This window comes from Zea mays, chromosome 9, assembly GCF_902167145.1.
Source record: "Zea mays cultivar B73 chromosome 9, Zm-B73-REFERENCE-NAM-5.0, whole genome shotgun sequence".
Classification (NCBI taxonomy): Eukaryota; Viridiplantae; Streptophyta; class Magnoliopsida; order Poales; family Poaceae; genus Zea; species Zea mays.
Window position 1 is genome coordinate 118,236,942 of NC_050104.1, and position 15,349 is coordinate 118,252,290.

Sequence of the window (15,349 nt, forward strand, 5' to 3'; positions counted from 1 at the left end):
AGTCCAAAAAATTCGAAAAAAATTGCAAAAAATCACAAATTTCATCCCCAACTCCCCTTTCTTCACACAATGTCGGGTTGGTCCGATTAGAGTTATGTAATTTTATTTTAATTATCATGTCATTATATTTTAATTATTATGTACTTTGTAATTTTTAATTCAATAAAAAATATTATGTTGTGTGTTTTCTGAGCGTTGAAATAAATCCGCGTGAATTACTTAATTCTGAAATAGAAAAGCTGACGTGGCTATAGCCTGAGGCTGTAGCCTGCTGCAGCCTGTGCACTGGAGCAGCAGGGGCGAGAGTGGAGGCGAGAGCTGACGTGGCAGGGGCGAGAGGGAGGCGGTGCACTGGACTCAGCCTTATGACCTGTCTCTCTTTCTCACGAACTCCGAGCCAAAAAGCGTCCCCACACATCACCCCGTCTTTATTGCTACCCTAGCTGATACTAGGCATAGCAGTGGCGGCCTAGCGGCGGGGCTGTGTTTGTGCGCGTAGCAAATCTCTTTCTTTTCCCTTTCCTTTTATTTGCTCCGCCTTTATTAATTTCCGTTTCCCGTAATTTCCTCCTCCTTTTCCCAGTTCCCACCTTGCTTCCTCTCCTCGCTTTGCTTCCTCTCTGGCTCTCTCTCACATGCCTGCCTACTACTCCCTCAAGCAAGCAAGCAAGCAAGCTGCAAGAGGTCAGGAGGAGCCGTGACTGTGAGTGAGCGGCGTCTGGTGTGAACTGTGAAGTGAGGACTTGTTGGAGGAGGACGGAGCGCGGAGGGTCATGGCATGGTGATGGACCTGCTGCTCCCCCTCACTTTGCCCCTAGGTACCGTACAGGCGTGCGCGCGGGCATCAGTCACCACCCCTTCCTAACTCCCACCAAATCTCTCTCCCCTGCTTTCCGCTTTCTCCCACTGTCTCTCTCTCTCTTGATTTTTTTATCTGTCTTCTAGCTCCAGATTTCAAAAAATTATTATCTCTTGTGAGCAACTTATAGCTGACTACTAGCTGAGACTAAGGCCCTGTTCCAATCTCGTGAGATAAACTTTAGCAGCTTTTTTTTAGCTACTTTTAGCCATTTGTAGTCTAAACAGGAGAGCTAATGGTGGCAATTGAAACTAAACTTTAGCACTTCAACTCATATAGCTAAAGTTTAGCAGGAAGCTAAAGTTTATCCCGTGAGATTGAAACGGGACCTAAAAGGGTGCGGTTTCTGGCTTAACTTCCATGTTACCGCTAGTGCTCTAGGCAGCCTTAGCTAGCCTCGCAGTCCTGGGAGGAGGAGAAGGACAAGGTCTCTGATCAGCTCCAGCTTGTCTGGTCAAAGCTGAGGAGCCTGCTTGGGCTGCCTGTGAGTCCAAGCTCGACAGGACCACTGCCACTGTGAAGCACAGCGGCAGCGGCGACGAGACGAGGACGCGGAAGCTGCCAAGCGGATAGATCTACGCAAAATGGAGACCAAGGACGTGTCGCCGCTTGCCGCCGCCGCCGCGGCGCCCGTGCTTGCACCGGCCTCTCAGCAGCAGCAGCAGCAGCCGCCCCAGCCGCAGCAGCACCACCACCAGCCACCGCAGCCGCAGCATCAGCACCAGCACCAGCCGCCGCCGCCGCCGTTCCCGCAGCAGGCGGCCCCGGCGGCGGCCTCGTCGCCCGCCGCGTCCATGCCCGGCGGCATGCGCCTCTCGTTCGACCATATGCCCGGGAAGGCGCCCGGGGAGCAGCACCACCACCACCACCACGCGGCGCCGCCCATGCTGTACGCGGCGCCACCGCAGGGCGCGGGTGCGCCGGGGGGCAGTGTGCTCGGCATGGGCGAACTGATGCGCAAGAAGCGCGGGCGGCCGCGCAAGTACGCGCCCGACGGGAGCATGGCTCTGGCGCTGGCCCCCATCTCTTCCGCCTCGGCCGGCGGCGGCGGCGGCGCCGCAGCCCCCGGGCAGCAGCAGCAGCACGGCGGGTTCTCCATCGGTAGCCCCCCGTCCGACCCCAGCGCCAAGCGCCGCGGCCGGCCCCCCGGCTCCGGCAAGAAGAAGCAGTTCGAGGCCCTGGGTACATGTTCTCTCTCTCTCTCTCTCTCGTACTAAAGCCCTGCCTGCCTCTGCGTACATGCTTCTTACTCGTGCTGTGCTCGTTTCTTCGCTCGTGCAGGTTCTTGGGGCATCGCTTTCACCCCTCACATCCTCGCCGTCAAGGCAGGCGAGGTAAGATTCACAGATCTTGTTCAGCTTCCATACGTTTTGCTGCAATCCTTGCTGTTGCTGGTCGTAAATCTTGTAGATCTGCGAGTCCGCGCATCTCCTCTGTGCGCGTGTCATGTGTGGCTTCTTGCCAGAAGGCCAAGTGACCGCTGAGCGGTGCTCCTTTGTGCTCTGTCCTGGCATGCCGTTGGGAAGCCCGGCAGGTTGTGAGCTCGCGTGGCGTGGGTGTTCGTCAGACAGACTCCCAGCACGGCTGACACATGACCGGGGCCACTGTCAGTGGTAGCAAGCCGGTACTAGTGGGTGATGCCCTCGGTGTCATTCCGGAATCTGACTGATAGTCTGTCTGGTGCTGCCAGTACCAGCCTCTGAACCCTGTGGTGTACGATGAGGGACTCCAGGCAGCTGGCGCCTTTTGGTTGTGCAGACTTCACTCTTGAGGCTTGAGTGAGGGTGCATATGCTGGTCAAATTACTCCGTGGTAGCAAACAATTATATTAATTGCCTCCTAATATCATTGTTTTTTGTGAATCATGCTGGCTGATCGAACTTGGTAGCATGGATGCAACATTTTACTGGTGTTTGCTAACCTTATTACTCTTAATTAAATTGATGGATCTCGAGCGGTAATCTAAATTTACTTTTTTTACCAGTTTGAATTGGATTAATTGTGTGGTTTCTGCATATAGATCGACCAATCTGGAACTGAATAATTTGATATTCATCTCTCTGCTCCAACATTTGCTTTCAGCGAGCTCCTTAGAGTTCTAGCTCTATGCAAGCTGTTAGCTAGCATGGTGCAGGGCCAAGCCATGCATTTGGTCGTGCCTTTTTTTTGTCTCTTTATGGCTATGAGGTTACTTCTCCATTTATTGCCAGTGGGTGAAAAACTTCTCATTTCTGTTCTAATATCTGCTTCTTGACTGACACTCAGGATGTTGCTTCAAAAATAATGACATTCTCACAGCAAGGCCCTCGCACAGTCTGCATCCTCTCGGCGAATGGCGCGATTAGCAACGTTACGCTTCGGCAGCCAGCCACATCTGGTGGACTAGTTACTTATGAGGTATGGTGTTCTACTGCATCTTTTGGGAGCATGGTACCAGAATCTAACAATCTTCCATAGAGCAATTGGTCATCTTGGTACTCTGTACCTCTGTAACAACCTGTTGGGTTGATGAGAATGCCACCCTGGTTGTTGGGAAACATTGGGTTTCAGATGAGGGGAAGGAGTATGCTGTTGTTAGCTTCTTTTTTCCTGACTTAGGTCATCTGAATGGATTGACAAGCACGGCAATTGACTCAGTTCGCCCAGCAATTCTTTTCAGCCTAGTGTTTGGATTTTAACTGGGAGTTACAACTTTGAAGCGAAGGTTGGGTTCTTGGATGACATCTGGCAAAGTATTTTGTCTTGCTGATACATGTTCCAAGTACCACCTTAGAAACAATAGATGCTCTGAGAAATGTTTGAATATCAGTTATGAGTGTTAAATATAGGCTTAGTTAGTTTTAATAAAATCGTCACGTCTTTTAGTCTTCAACTGTGCAATTAATTTTATAATCAGACTATGTTTAATACCCGCAATTATCATTCAAACATTCAATGTGGCATGGACTAGACTTTACAAATCGTGTCTGCCATTCATTGCTACACCTGACAACGCTATGCGCATTTTCTTCTGGCAGGGGCGTTTCGAGATAATCTCGCTGTCCGGTTCTTTCCTGCTCGCGGAGGATGGTGACACTCGCAGCAGGACTGGTGGCTTGAGCGTCGCGCTCGCGGGATCTGACGGCCGAGTTCTTGGAGGGTGTGTCGCTGGAATGCTTATGGCTGCAACTCCTGTCCAGGTCCGGTGCATGTTGATTTTCTTCCTCACCCCAGCTAGACGACATCTGTTCGGTTGCTTTACATCACTGATCACTTGGTATCTGTACCTGTGTCTGACTGGCCTTCAATCAGGTCGTGGTGGCTAGTTTTATCGCAGAGGGGAAGAAATCTAAGCCAGCCGAAGCGCGGAAGGTCGAACCGATGGCTGCTCCCCCGCCGCCGCCGCCACAGATGGCTGCCTTCGTGCCGGCTCCGGTGGCCACCAGCCCTCCGTCGGAGGGGACGTCCAGCGCGTCGTCTGATGACTCCGGCAGCCCGATCAACCACGGTGCGATGCCGTTCAGCCACTCCAGTCAGCACCAGCACCCTCACCAGCACCAGCAGCACATGCCGCCTGCCTACGCGTCCGGGGGCTGGTCCCTCTCGGTGCACCAGCAGAACAGGCATGATTCTGACATGAAGATGATGTCGAACTAACAGGCGCCCCATTCGTTGGTGTTTGGGCTGGAGAGGAAGGAAAGGAACCTGCTGATGGTTAGGTTGGTACTGCTGCTATGAAACGGTCCTCTTGCGCGTCGTCTGTGCTCTGGTCAGTGACGACGTGTCGATCTGCTACTTAAGCTAAGCTAGCTAGGAGAGTTAGGGTTCATGGTCTCACCCCCCGCTGTTGTGCCCCTGAGTAAGATTAATTTAATTTGAATTAGTCGCTCTCATAATGCTGCGAGTTGTGATGGTTTCCTGATCAGATCTTCACCTTCTAGGCTAGTTAAAATATCATTTCTCTAGTACTATGGATCATGGATTTACTTGGATACTTGGGTTTAATTCAGGAATTTGATCGTATTCTGTGTTGTTTTGCTCTCTTTTGTTCCGCTGCTGATCGTTCGTGCATTCTAGCTGGTACTAGTATCTAAGTGGTGAGAGGTGACTGCTATGTCTCAACGAGGATTTGTTTGACCTGCAAAGTTTGCCTGAGGCTCTGTTTGGTTTATTTAGTCCAGAAGTCTGGTGTTTGGTTTCTTTAGTCCAAAAGTCTGGTTAGGAGACTAAAGTTTAGTCTCTACCTTGTTTAGTTCTAGAGACTAAAACTATTTAAAACACATTAAAGGGATCATAAGAGGACTAAAATACCTTTTAGCATTCTCCGTGTAACTGAAATGAAGGATGGGCAAAAGGTGAAATTTATATGGTTTAGTCCATTTTATTCACCCCAGAGACTGAAACATTTTAGTTTTAACTTTAGTCCTACCGTTTGGCAATTTAGTGACTAAATGAGACTAAAATAAAGGGACTAATCTTTAGTTCCTTTTAACCAAACGGGGTCTAAAGTGGGCATCAGATAGCACTTGAGCTGAAGGAGATTGCTCCACTGGCAGCTCGCATCATCTTCCTTTTGGAGGATGCAGACTAGAGCTACAGATATGGTCAAGAGAAATTTACGACGTGTTTGGTTTGCTCTTTAGTTTGTAGAATGATGTTTTATTCCTCGTAGACTAATAATTAGTAATAATTCTTTTTTGAGAATGCCACCACGTAGAACCAGAGCACTGCTTTAGAGCAGCGTCCCATGGGACCATCTACAAATGCAGCTCGATGGAGTAGTGTTCGATCCATCGGACCATCTACAAGTCCAGCTCGCTCTACTGTTGTAATAGTGAGAGTGTTGACATTCAGCTTCGTAGCTTTGGCAAATTAGGCCGAGGGTCTGAAGCGGCGGCCCAACCGGTCATCTGGGCTGCAGCCTATGGTACCCAGCATAGTCCTGAGCATTCTCCTTGAGGGCCTTTTGGCAACAATATTGTAATTTTATAACTGTCATAACAATAATTAATCTTTTCTAACAACATATTAATATATAATTATTGTATACTAAATGATTTTAATTTTGGGTGCGTGGTCGATATGGAAACATAGGAATAGGTGTGTGTTTGATGGTTGTAGCCCAAGTGTTGAGATCACCCTCTCGACAGCAAGGGAGGAGATGATGTGCTGGCATTTGCTGGCGCTAAAGCTCTCTTTTTTCTTATCTAGAGGAGTTGTCTTAGGAGTGGTGTGAAAGTCTGTATACGGTGGTGTGTGTCGGTTAAGTGTGTTGCTCGTGTTTTGGAGTTTCACCTCATTTTCTTCTTAATAATAAAAACAGGCAGATCTACTGCGTATTAAAAAATAATTTTAATTTATTTGAAAGTGGAATATATATAAAATTATAATACGAAACAAACGGAGCCGTATTATATAATGTGCTGTTTGCACGGTACCCAAGAAAATGCAGCACCTACCTGATGCTGGGATTTTATTTCACAGCGCACATAATCCGATGCTAAAAATGATCTATATTTGGATGCATAACGTATTTTCAAAATCTGATACTCATTATCTGCCATGAACTAAACAAGGCAAACAAAATAACTCATACAGGCAACCAGCACCTAAATGCCGTGCCGCGTCCTACCCGGGCCGCTGCCTCCACCAAAAAGCGTAACCGCACAAATTCCACCGATCCCCCTCGCCCCGGTCAAATCCTCTAGCCTCCCTGTGCCCGGCGGCGAGCCCCATGGATCCTTCCGTCGCCCGGCGGCAGGAGGCGGAGCGGTTTATGAACATCGCCGAGAAGCTCCTGATGGCGCGGGACCTCGAGGGCTGCAAGCAGTTCGTCGCCCAAGCCCTTTCCTTCGACCCCCGCACCCCGGGCGCCGACGACCTCCTCGCCGCCGCCGATGCCCTCCTCGCGGCCCAGCGTCGGCGCCTCCCGTCCGGGCCCCTCGACCCCTACGCCGTCCTTGGCCTCGACTCCGCCGTCCCGGCCTCCCGCGACCCCGACGTCGTGCATTCCCATTACCGCCGCCTCTCCCTCTTGCTCAACCGCTCCCACCCCGACCGTCCCTGCTCCCTCGCCTTCGCCGAAGCCGCCCGCCTCGTCGCCGACGCTTGGGCCTTCCTGTCAGATCCCCTCCGCAAAGCCTCCCTCGACTCCGACCTCGACGCCGCCGCCGCTGCAACTAACGCAGCGGCAGCCGCCGCCGCCGCCGCCGCCGCTCGTGTACCCATCGATCCCCATCCAGAGAAGCAGAATCAGCTGCAGTCACAGCCTCCTCCGCCGCCGCCACTTGCTCCGCAGCCAATGCAGACTGTGTCAGGCACGCCGCCACCAAAGCGCGGGCGGCCGCCGCGGGCTGCCAAAACGCCGGCGACGCCGCCTGCTCCGCAGACCGTTTCGGGCACGTCGCCAACAAAGCGCGGCCGGCCGCCGCGGGCTGCCAAACAATCGCCTGAGGTTGAACGGAACCAGGAGGGGGAAGCTCAACAGGCGCCAGTCTTCTGGACAGCTTGTCCCTCCTGCTGCCATTTACACCAGTACGACCACTCCTACGAGTCGCAAACGCTGCTTTGCCCTAGCTGCCGCCGGCCGTTTGTTGCCACTGCAATGTCCACGCAGCCGCCCATCGTGCCAGGCACAGACATGTATTACTGCTCCTGGGGGTTCTTCCCAATGGGTTTCCCTGGTGGTCCTGCATTCGCTGAACCACTCAATTCCCCGCAGCAGCAGGCACCTGCTGCTCTAGGATTTTATCCAATGGGGCCATACTTGCCATTACCAAGCCTAAGTGGCATTGTGGAAGGGGAAGGCAATAAGGCAGTTGATGCTGGCACTGGCATTCCTGTCATCCCAACAGTGGCAGCACCAGCATCAGCATCATCGCCAGCGCCGACAGCGGCAACACCAGTGGAGTTCTTACATGTGAAGGTTGGGGCAAAGAAGCGAGGGCGGCCCAAAGGCAGCAAGAACAAAAAAGCTGTGGTTGAGGTAAATTAGGGCTATGGAATGACACATGTGAAGGTTGGGGCAAAGAAGCGAGGATGCCCTGACTGCCTGAAGGCAGCAAGAACAAGAAAGTGGTGATTGAGATCGATTAGGGCTATGGCATGCTGATCGCTGCATCATTCGACATCTGCATCAGTTGTAAACTACATTGTGTATGTGTATGTGTATGGTTCTTTTCTTGCTTGCAGATGACTTGGGCACTGTAAGATGGTCGAGGGTTAGAGCTTCACCTCGATAGTTGGTCAAGAATCAGAGCTTCACCATTCATGAATTTTGGTGACTAGGTTTTTCTCCTTACTTCCATAGCGAAGTTTACCATAGTAGTCAGTTCAGGTGAGATCTGTTTTTTGTTTGTATCATCCCATTAGATGGGTGAGATGTTTCATATTGTAGGGTGGCAGCTGCTCAAGTGCCCATTATGCTGTCTGCAACTTGTAAAGATTAGGAGATGGATAATAAGCTATGTGAATGCACATTAATTATAAACACTCAGTGTGAAACTGTTGAAATTGCCAACTTTGCTTCGGCAATTTGGAATAGTTTGTCACACCTCTTGACTTGTCGCCTCAACGCGGGCACAGGCACAGCTGTTGCTTATCTGCCTAATGTGCCGGAGTCATTGCCATGGCACATGGTACTGTGATGGGCAGAGCAAGTGGTGGGTGCATGCACGAGGAGCTGGTGATGGCAGAGGGGATCTTATGCACCATGGATGGTGAGTTGTCTATGCATGGCAGACCTACGGTGAGCGGCTCTGGTACAGTGGTCTCTGGCGGCCGAACATCAGGCCTTGTCTTTTTGGTTGTGTAGAAATTAGGGCTTGTTTGGTTAGAAGGGGATTGAGGGGAAACTGAGCTAGTTTCCCCCTCAATCCCCTCCTAACCAAACAAGCCCTTATTGTTTTTTTGGCATCCTCAGGCTGTTGTTGATCTGTTTTGTTTGTGCTTGTCTTGCCTTGCACTGTGGATTCTTTAGCCAACAAACACTGGCATGACCTCAGGGCCTGTCAGAGTTCAGCGTATGCAACATAGGCAAGAAGACTCTCTGCGGTCCATGACACAGGGCACCATGTTGTGCCTGCCCATCTCTTGCTTGCTCTATCATTTGGGAATCATGCCGCTACTACTGTACCATCTTGGTTTAAAAGGAAGGCTAAAGAATTTTTGACTGGGCACACAGACTGACAGGCATGAGTTTCTAGCAACATCAGTAATTCAGCATGCATGTATGTTTGATCAGTAGGGGTTACCTGTGATTTAGATGTGGTTCCTGTTTAATCGTTGTCCTACATGAACTTGGCTTTGAAGAATTGTTTAGACTTGATCCTAATGTGGAATGTTTGTACGTTAGATTTTTTGTGTAAATATAAGTTATTGAAGCATTAAGATTGAACTGTTAGGCATTTAAATGAAGACCCTCTTGATGTCTTATGTATGGTTATGTTTTTCTGATTCATTATCAGTAAGATTAACATAATTTGGTGATGAGGGCTAAAAGCTTCGTTTTTTGATTTTTTTTTTCAGAATCTAACGTTTCATGTGCCAATCATGTCTGCTTCTCCCAAAACTTACTTCAGAGCTGATTTCAACTTGCCCCCCCCTGGTTTAGTTTATTTCTAATTTCCTCCTTTTAGCTCTTTTTTATATGGTAATCACTATTGTGTCATTGCCTTGATGCCTTCTATAGATCTTATTGTTTTTCATTGTATTTAATCATCACCTGTTTTCAGGGCAAAGGAAGAGCATTTTCTGCTGGAGGTGATGTTGCTGCAGTTGTCTGATGTATACATAAAGGTATTTACAGCTTTACCTTGTATCTGCAGTATCTAACATCGAAAGCTGGTTTCTTACATATTTTGCGTCGTCATCTGTTACCTGACTTTTAATACATATGTTATATGTAAGCATATGCTAGCTCTGCTATGTGTTTGATTCTTAAATCAGTCAGCTAGAAATATGGTGCTGATTTCTTCTGAAATGAATATTTGTTGAATTACACAATTGCAAGTTATACCTAAACCTCAGGTCCATCCCTTCATTGTGGTTAATTGTAATTATTCACTTCTGTGCTCCTTGCCCCTTAAGGATAAATAATTTAACTGTAGGTTTCTCTTCTTACTGGAATTGTCATGGGTTTAGGTGCTGGTGTTTCTTTACATGGAAGGTTTCGAGTTGCCACTGATAACACGGTATATGCTACAATCAGAATCAAGTGCAATTTACTAGGCTGTTACTTTTTTACTAATCAATTTAAAGATGGACTGTGGTTGGGAACCACAAAAAACTTCGCATGTCATGATGCAGCTTGAGATTGGCTTTTTGAAGTACTGCTGAATGTTGTCCCATGCTGTAACAATCTAGAATTGGGGTGTCAAGTGTGACTCTTTCCAAGTGAGAACAGTAATTGCGTTGTGAGTGAGACAGCGAGATATGTTATTTGAGCTTACCCTCTTATGTAATTTGAGGGAATTTTAGGTGCACTCTTTTTTGGGAGGGCAATTCTCTATATGTCACTGCAATTTTGTTTAGTACCGTATTTGGCATCATAAATGTTCTAATCTCTTCTATGTCACTAGGATGCAATTTATTACCCTTCCATGCTATTGCCAGTAGCAAAGAAAACCAAAGGTCTTGATAGTTTTCTATTTATTAGCACATTGTTTGGAATCAGGTACTGACATCTTAATTGTCTTACATCACCTTTGTATTTTGGTGGTCTTTTTTTTGGGTAGTTGCACTGGATGCCTCCGAGGTTGGAACAAGTGCATGACGAAGCTGTTGTAGAATATTTCTCCAGAATTGATGACCCACAGTGGGAAGATTTGGACCTACCTGCCAGACGTTCCCATGGAAGAACCATCGAGTCCAAGCTCTGATTGAAGGTCACGGGAGAAGGGTGGAACACTGGAACGGAGCCTCGGTAGTGGTCAGTCAGAATAACACATTACACACATCATCTCGAGTTTGAAGAGTCTGCAGACTGTTTGATAGAATAAACATGAATGTTTCATATAGGTCAAACTTTTATCACAGAAGAAACTCTTTCCTGTTTATACGTGGGAGTCATATCCATTTTAAAATAATTATAAAGAATAAAATGGAAACAAAAAAAGTACTGGAAAGACTTCGCAGAGTCAGATATTTTGCCTGATCGGCTTACCTCTGTCGCGAAACGCTTGGTGATAATCGATGGGCTTTCTTCACGGCACATTGTCAGTTAAACGCGTAGGGCTGTGTAGCTGGCCCATGTACGGCCCATGCCTGAAGCTATCACTCCTGGTCCAGGTTAACACATCATACCGCCAACTAAATAGCTAATCTCTATCCAGTACAGGGCCGTCACTTTATCGGTTCCTTTTAACTGCGGTGTAGCGACCGCTCAATTTTTTCACAGCACTCCAGTGCTAGCCCAGTAGCAATATAAAGTAGAGGTAGCAGTTCCAGCAAGTCGTCACGGCGTATCAAATCTGCATCCAATAGACTAGTACGCCGTATGCTCGTTTGGTTTATATATAAAAAAGTCAAGGCCACGAGCTAACCAAAAGTCTCTTGTTTTCTCCTAGCTTTCGTCCTCACAATCGTCATCCCTGCTAGAGTATTTTTTTACTTCCTCTTGCTAATTTTATTTTGATACTTTTATGCCCCATCGCCAAGATTCTACCCCTAATCTTTATATCCCACGGTGGTTTTCACTAAATTGTTTTTCTATACCTCACTATAACCATAAAATATTATTTTCATACCTATTTATTATCCGTTACTATTTTTCCTCAACTACAATGAAACGTAGGGGGCTGCTGGCCACGCCTCCAGATCTGTCGGACTATTGTACGCTTCCTCTTGAACTGTAGTGCGGACGTGTACAGGCATAGGAGAGGGAGGCCGTCAGCTGCACATAGCAATATATCAACTTGAGCAAGTTAAGTTTCCAAGTTCCAACACATGTTGATAGCCATGCATTGTAATGGAATAGTTGTTGCACACATACACAGTCATGCTAGTTTGTGGCTCGACATAGAATAATTTATTATGCTACCACTTTTATTTACAATATACTAATATACAATAAAGTGAATATGTATTTATGATACATGTGTTGATATAATTCAGGCTAATAACTTATCATAATGTTATATTAAATCACTTAGTCGAGTTAGTATAGTAGTTATCGTAAATCAAAGTGGCTACAAAGTATATTATTAAAACTCTATGATTTCATGTGTAGATCTCTTAGGTTTCTACACATAGTGCGTCACAGTTTTCTCGAAACCTTTTCAAGTTTTTATCACAGTCTCTACATATGATATCATGACACGTGGACAAGTTTCATGATTTTCTGACTTTGTTTGTGTTTTATACATTTTTTAAACATGTGGATGGCAAGTTCACGACCATGTTTAGTGAGCATGTTGCTTGAAGTTTCCGGTCTGCTCCTGAAATCGGTCGTAACGTGTGCTAAATAACATGTGTATCATTTTTGCATGCATAATTATCCAAGTTTCGAGTGACTTGCAGTTCAAATCTAAATTTTTCGAAGAAATTCAAATAAACGAACTAAATCTACTAGCTATTGAAAACACTGTTATAATTGTCCCAAAATAGTACATGTAGGTCTACTTAGTGTAGGAACGTACCATAAAAAGTATGGTTGCCAAAATAAAACAAATAAAAATATGGTTTGCCGAGTGTCCACAGAAGGCACTCGGTAAAGACTTTCTTTGCCGAGTGTCAAATATCTGGTACTCGGCAAAGAGGGTCTTTACCGAGTGCCTTCTATGGACACTCGGCAAAAAATCTAGAACACATCTTTGCCGAGTGTCTGTCAGCTGACACTCGGCAAAGATGTGCCCGGGATCTGGCACTCGACAAAAAATATTTTAAAAATAAAAAAACTTCACCGAGTGCCAGATCGCGGGCACTCGACAAAGATTAAAAATGAACCGGCCGACACGGATCCTTTCTCCTTCTTCCTCTCCTCTCACTCTCTATCACTCTCTCTCGCCCGCCACCCGCCGCCGCCGCCGCTCACCTCGCCCTCTCCCTCTCCGTCGCCGCCGCTCACCTTGACCGCTCCCTCGCCCTCTCCCTCTCACCTCGCCTTCTCACTCTCCCTCGCCCTCTCACTCTCCCTCGCCCTCTCTCGCTCACCTCGCCCCCAACAGATCGCCCTCTCCCTCTTCCTCGCCCTCTCCCTCTCCCTCGCCCTCTCCCTCTCCCTCGCCCGCGTCGCCCCGCCCGCCGCCGCGCCCCTCTCCCTCGCCACCGTCGCGCCGCGCCTCCACTCTGTCGCGCCCCCACACCGTCGCGCCCCCACTCTTGCATTGTGTGGACAATTAGAGTTATATAAATTATGCCGTTGAATTATGCGTGGATGTCTCATGGATTGAATATATATATATGTGATTGTCGTCCATCGTGCCATTGAATTATGCGTGTATGTCAGCCATCATGCTGATAGTTTTATTTGTAGGATTTCGAAACCTCCCCGTGCAGGGGAGGTGCTGCCGAAATTTTCTTTTGTTAGGCTTCTGTTAGAGGATGGAGGACCGTGAGTAGATGTACACGGGCCGTAGAGGAAGGAACGATGTCACCCCTGAATGGATTAGAAACACCGATGATTTTGTGGAACGAGCATATGGCGAAGCTGCTAAAGGAGCGAGTCTAGTCCCATGCCCGTGCAGCAAATGTACCAACCAGAAAAGAAAACCAAAGAAGACCATGGTAGAACATATTTGGAAGAATGGATTTATGCCAGGCTATACTCGGTGGATCTTTGAAAGGGAATTAGGCTTACACCGATTTCCTAATTGATTTTGGTGGTTGAATTGTCCAACACAAATAATTGGACTAACTAGTTTGCTCTAGTCTATAAGTTTTACAGGTGCCAAAGGTTCACAATAAGCCAATAAAAAGACCAAGAAAAGGGTTCAAACAAGAGAGCAAAAGACAACCCGAAAGGCACCCTGGTCTGGCGCACCGGACTGTCCGGTGTAGCAGGGCACTCGAGGCTGAACTCTTCACCTTCGGGAATTTCCAAGGGCGCTCCGCTATAATTCATGACTGTCCGGTGAGTCACCAGACAGTGTCCGGTGAACACCGGACTGTCCGGTGTGTCAGCGGAGCAACGTCTACTTCGCGCGCAACGGTCGACTGCAACGCATTAAATGCGCGCCTGCGCGCGCAGAGGTCAGAGCACGCGCAGTTGTTGCACCGGACAGTCTACAGGACCTGTCCGGTGCACCACCGGACAGCCCAGAGCCCCCACAAGTCAGAGCTCCAACGGTCGAAACCCAACGGTCTGCTGACGTGGCTGGCGCACCGGACAGTGTCCGGTGGCGCACCGGACTGTCCGGTGCGCCATGTGACTGCAACCTTCCAACGACCATTTTTTGGTGGTTGGGGCTATAAATACCCCAACCACCCCACATTCAATGGTATCCAAGTTTCCACTCTTCTACACCTTACAAGAGCTAGCATTCAATACAAGACACACCAAAGAGATCAAATCCTCTCCCAACTCCACACAAAGCTTTAGTGATTAGAGAGAGTGATTTGTCGTGTTCATTTGAGCTCTTGCGCTTGGATTGCTTCTTTTCTTTCTCATTCTTCTTGTGATCAAACTCAATTGTAACCAAGGCAAGAGACACCAATTGTGTGGTGGTCCTTGCTGGAACTTCGTGTTCCATTTGATTGAGAAGAGAAGCTCACTCGGTCTAAGTGACCGTTTGAGAGAGGGAAAGGGTTGAAAGAGACCCGGTCTTCGTGACCACCTCAATGGGGAGTAGGTTTGCAAGAACCGAACCTCGGTAAAACAAATCCTCGTGTCTCGCTCTTAATTCGCTCACGATTTGTTTTGCGCCCTCTCTCTCGGACTCGTTTCTATTTCTAACGCTAACCCGGCTTGTAGTTGTGCTTAAGTTTATAAATTTCAGATTCGCCCTATTCACCCCCCCTCTAGGCGAATTTCAATTGGTATCAGAGGCCGGTGCTTCATTAGAGCCTAACCGCTCGAAGTGATGTCGGGAGATCACGCCAAGAAAGAGATGGGGACCGGCGAGAAGTCCATTTCAAGCCACGGGAAGGCTCCATCGGGAGAGTCCTACAATAAAGGGAAGGGGAAGGAAAAGGAATCCCCTTCACACAAGTCGCGTCAGAGCGGTGACAAGAAGAAAAAGATGAGGAAGGTGGTCTACTACGAGACCGACTCCTCGTCGCCATCCACCTCCGGCTCCGACACGCCGTCCGTAACTTCTAAGCGCCATGAGCGCAAGAAGTTTAGTAAGATCCCCCTACACTACCCTCACGTTCCTAAACATACGCCATTACTTTCCGTCCCATTGGGCAAACCACCAACATTTGATGGTGAAGATTATGCTAGGTGGAGTGATATGATGCGGTATCACCTAACCTCACTCCACAAAAGTATATGGGATGTTGTTGAGTTTGGTATACAGGTACCATCCATAGGGGATGAAGACTATGATGAGGACGAAGTAGCACAAATCGTGC

General features: G+C 48.1%; 2 protein-coding genes across 22 annotated transcripts; both read left to right on the forward strand.

Moving 5' to 3' along the window:
• Positions 1-447: 447 nt before the first annotated feature.
• On the forward strand, positions 448-4,875 carry LOC100192715 (uncharacterized). 2 transcript variants are annotated; one of them, XM_008659835.3, is made up of 6 exons: positions 448-818; positions 1,233-2,041; positions 2,141-2,193; positions 3,125-3,256; positions 3,877-4,038; positions 4,151-4,875. In XM_008659835.3, the coding sequence occupies exons 2-6, from the start codon at positions 1,444-1,446 to the stop codon at positions 4,493-4,495; spliced, it is 1,290 nt and encodes a 429-aa protein (XP_008658057.1). In that variant the 5' UTR covers positions 448-818; positions 1,233-1,443; the 3' UTR covers positions 4,496-4,875. The 2 variants fall into 2 exon arrangements, with proteins under 2 accessions (XP_008658057.1, NP_001345014.1); NM_001358085.1 differs by having other exon boundaries at positions 608-2,041; positions 4,151-4,859.
• A 1,564-nt stretch (positions 4,876-6,439) lies between these two features.
• Positions 6,440-10,895, forward strand: LOC103638902 (protein transport protein sec31). Of its 20 annotated transcripts, XM_035962635.1 has the most exons (5): positions 6,440-8,556; positions 9,365-9,443; positions 9,571-9,634; positions 9,980-10,029; positions 10,573-10,895. In XM_035962635.1, the coding sequence occupies exon 1, from the start codon at positions 6,573-6,575 to the stop codon at positions 7,830-7,832; it is 1,260 nt and encodes a 419-aa protein (XP_035818528.1). In that variant the 5' UTR covers positions 6,440-6,572; the 3' UTR covers positions 7,833-8,556; positions 9,365-9,443; positions 9,571-9,634; positions 9,980-10,029; positions 10,573-10,895. The 20 variants fall into 20 exon arrangements, with proteins under 20 accessions (XP_035818528.1, XP_035818526.1, XP_035818525.1 ...); XM_035962633.1 differs by having other exon boundaries at positions 6,440-9,443; positions 9,946-10,029; XM_035962632.1 differs by having other exon boundaries at positions 6,440-9,443.
• Positions 10,896-15,349: the final 4,454 nt, after the last annotated feature.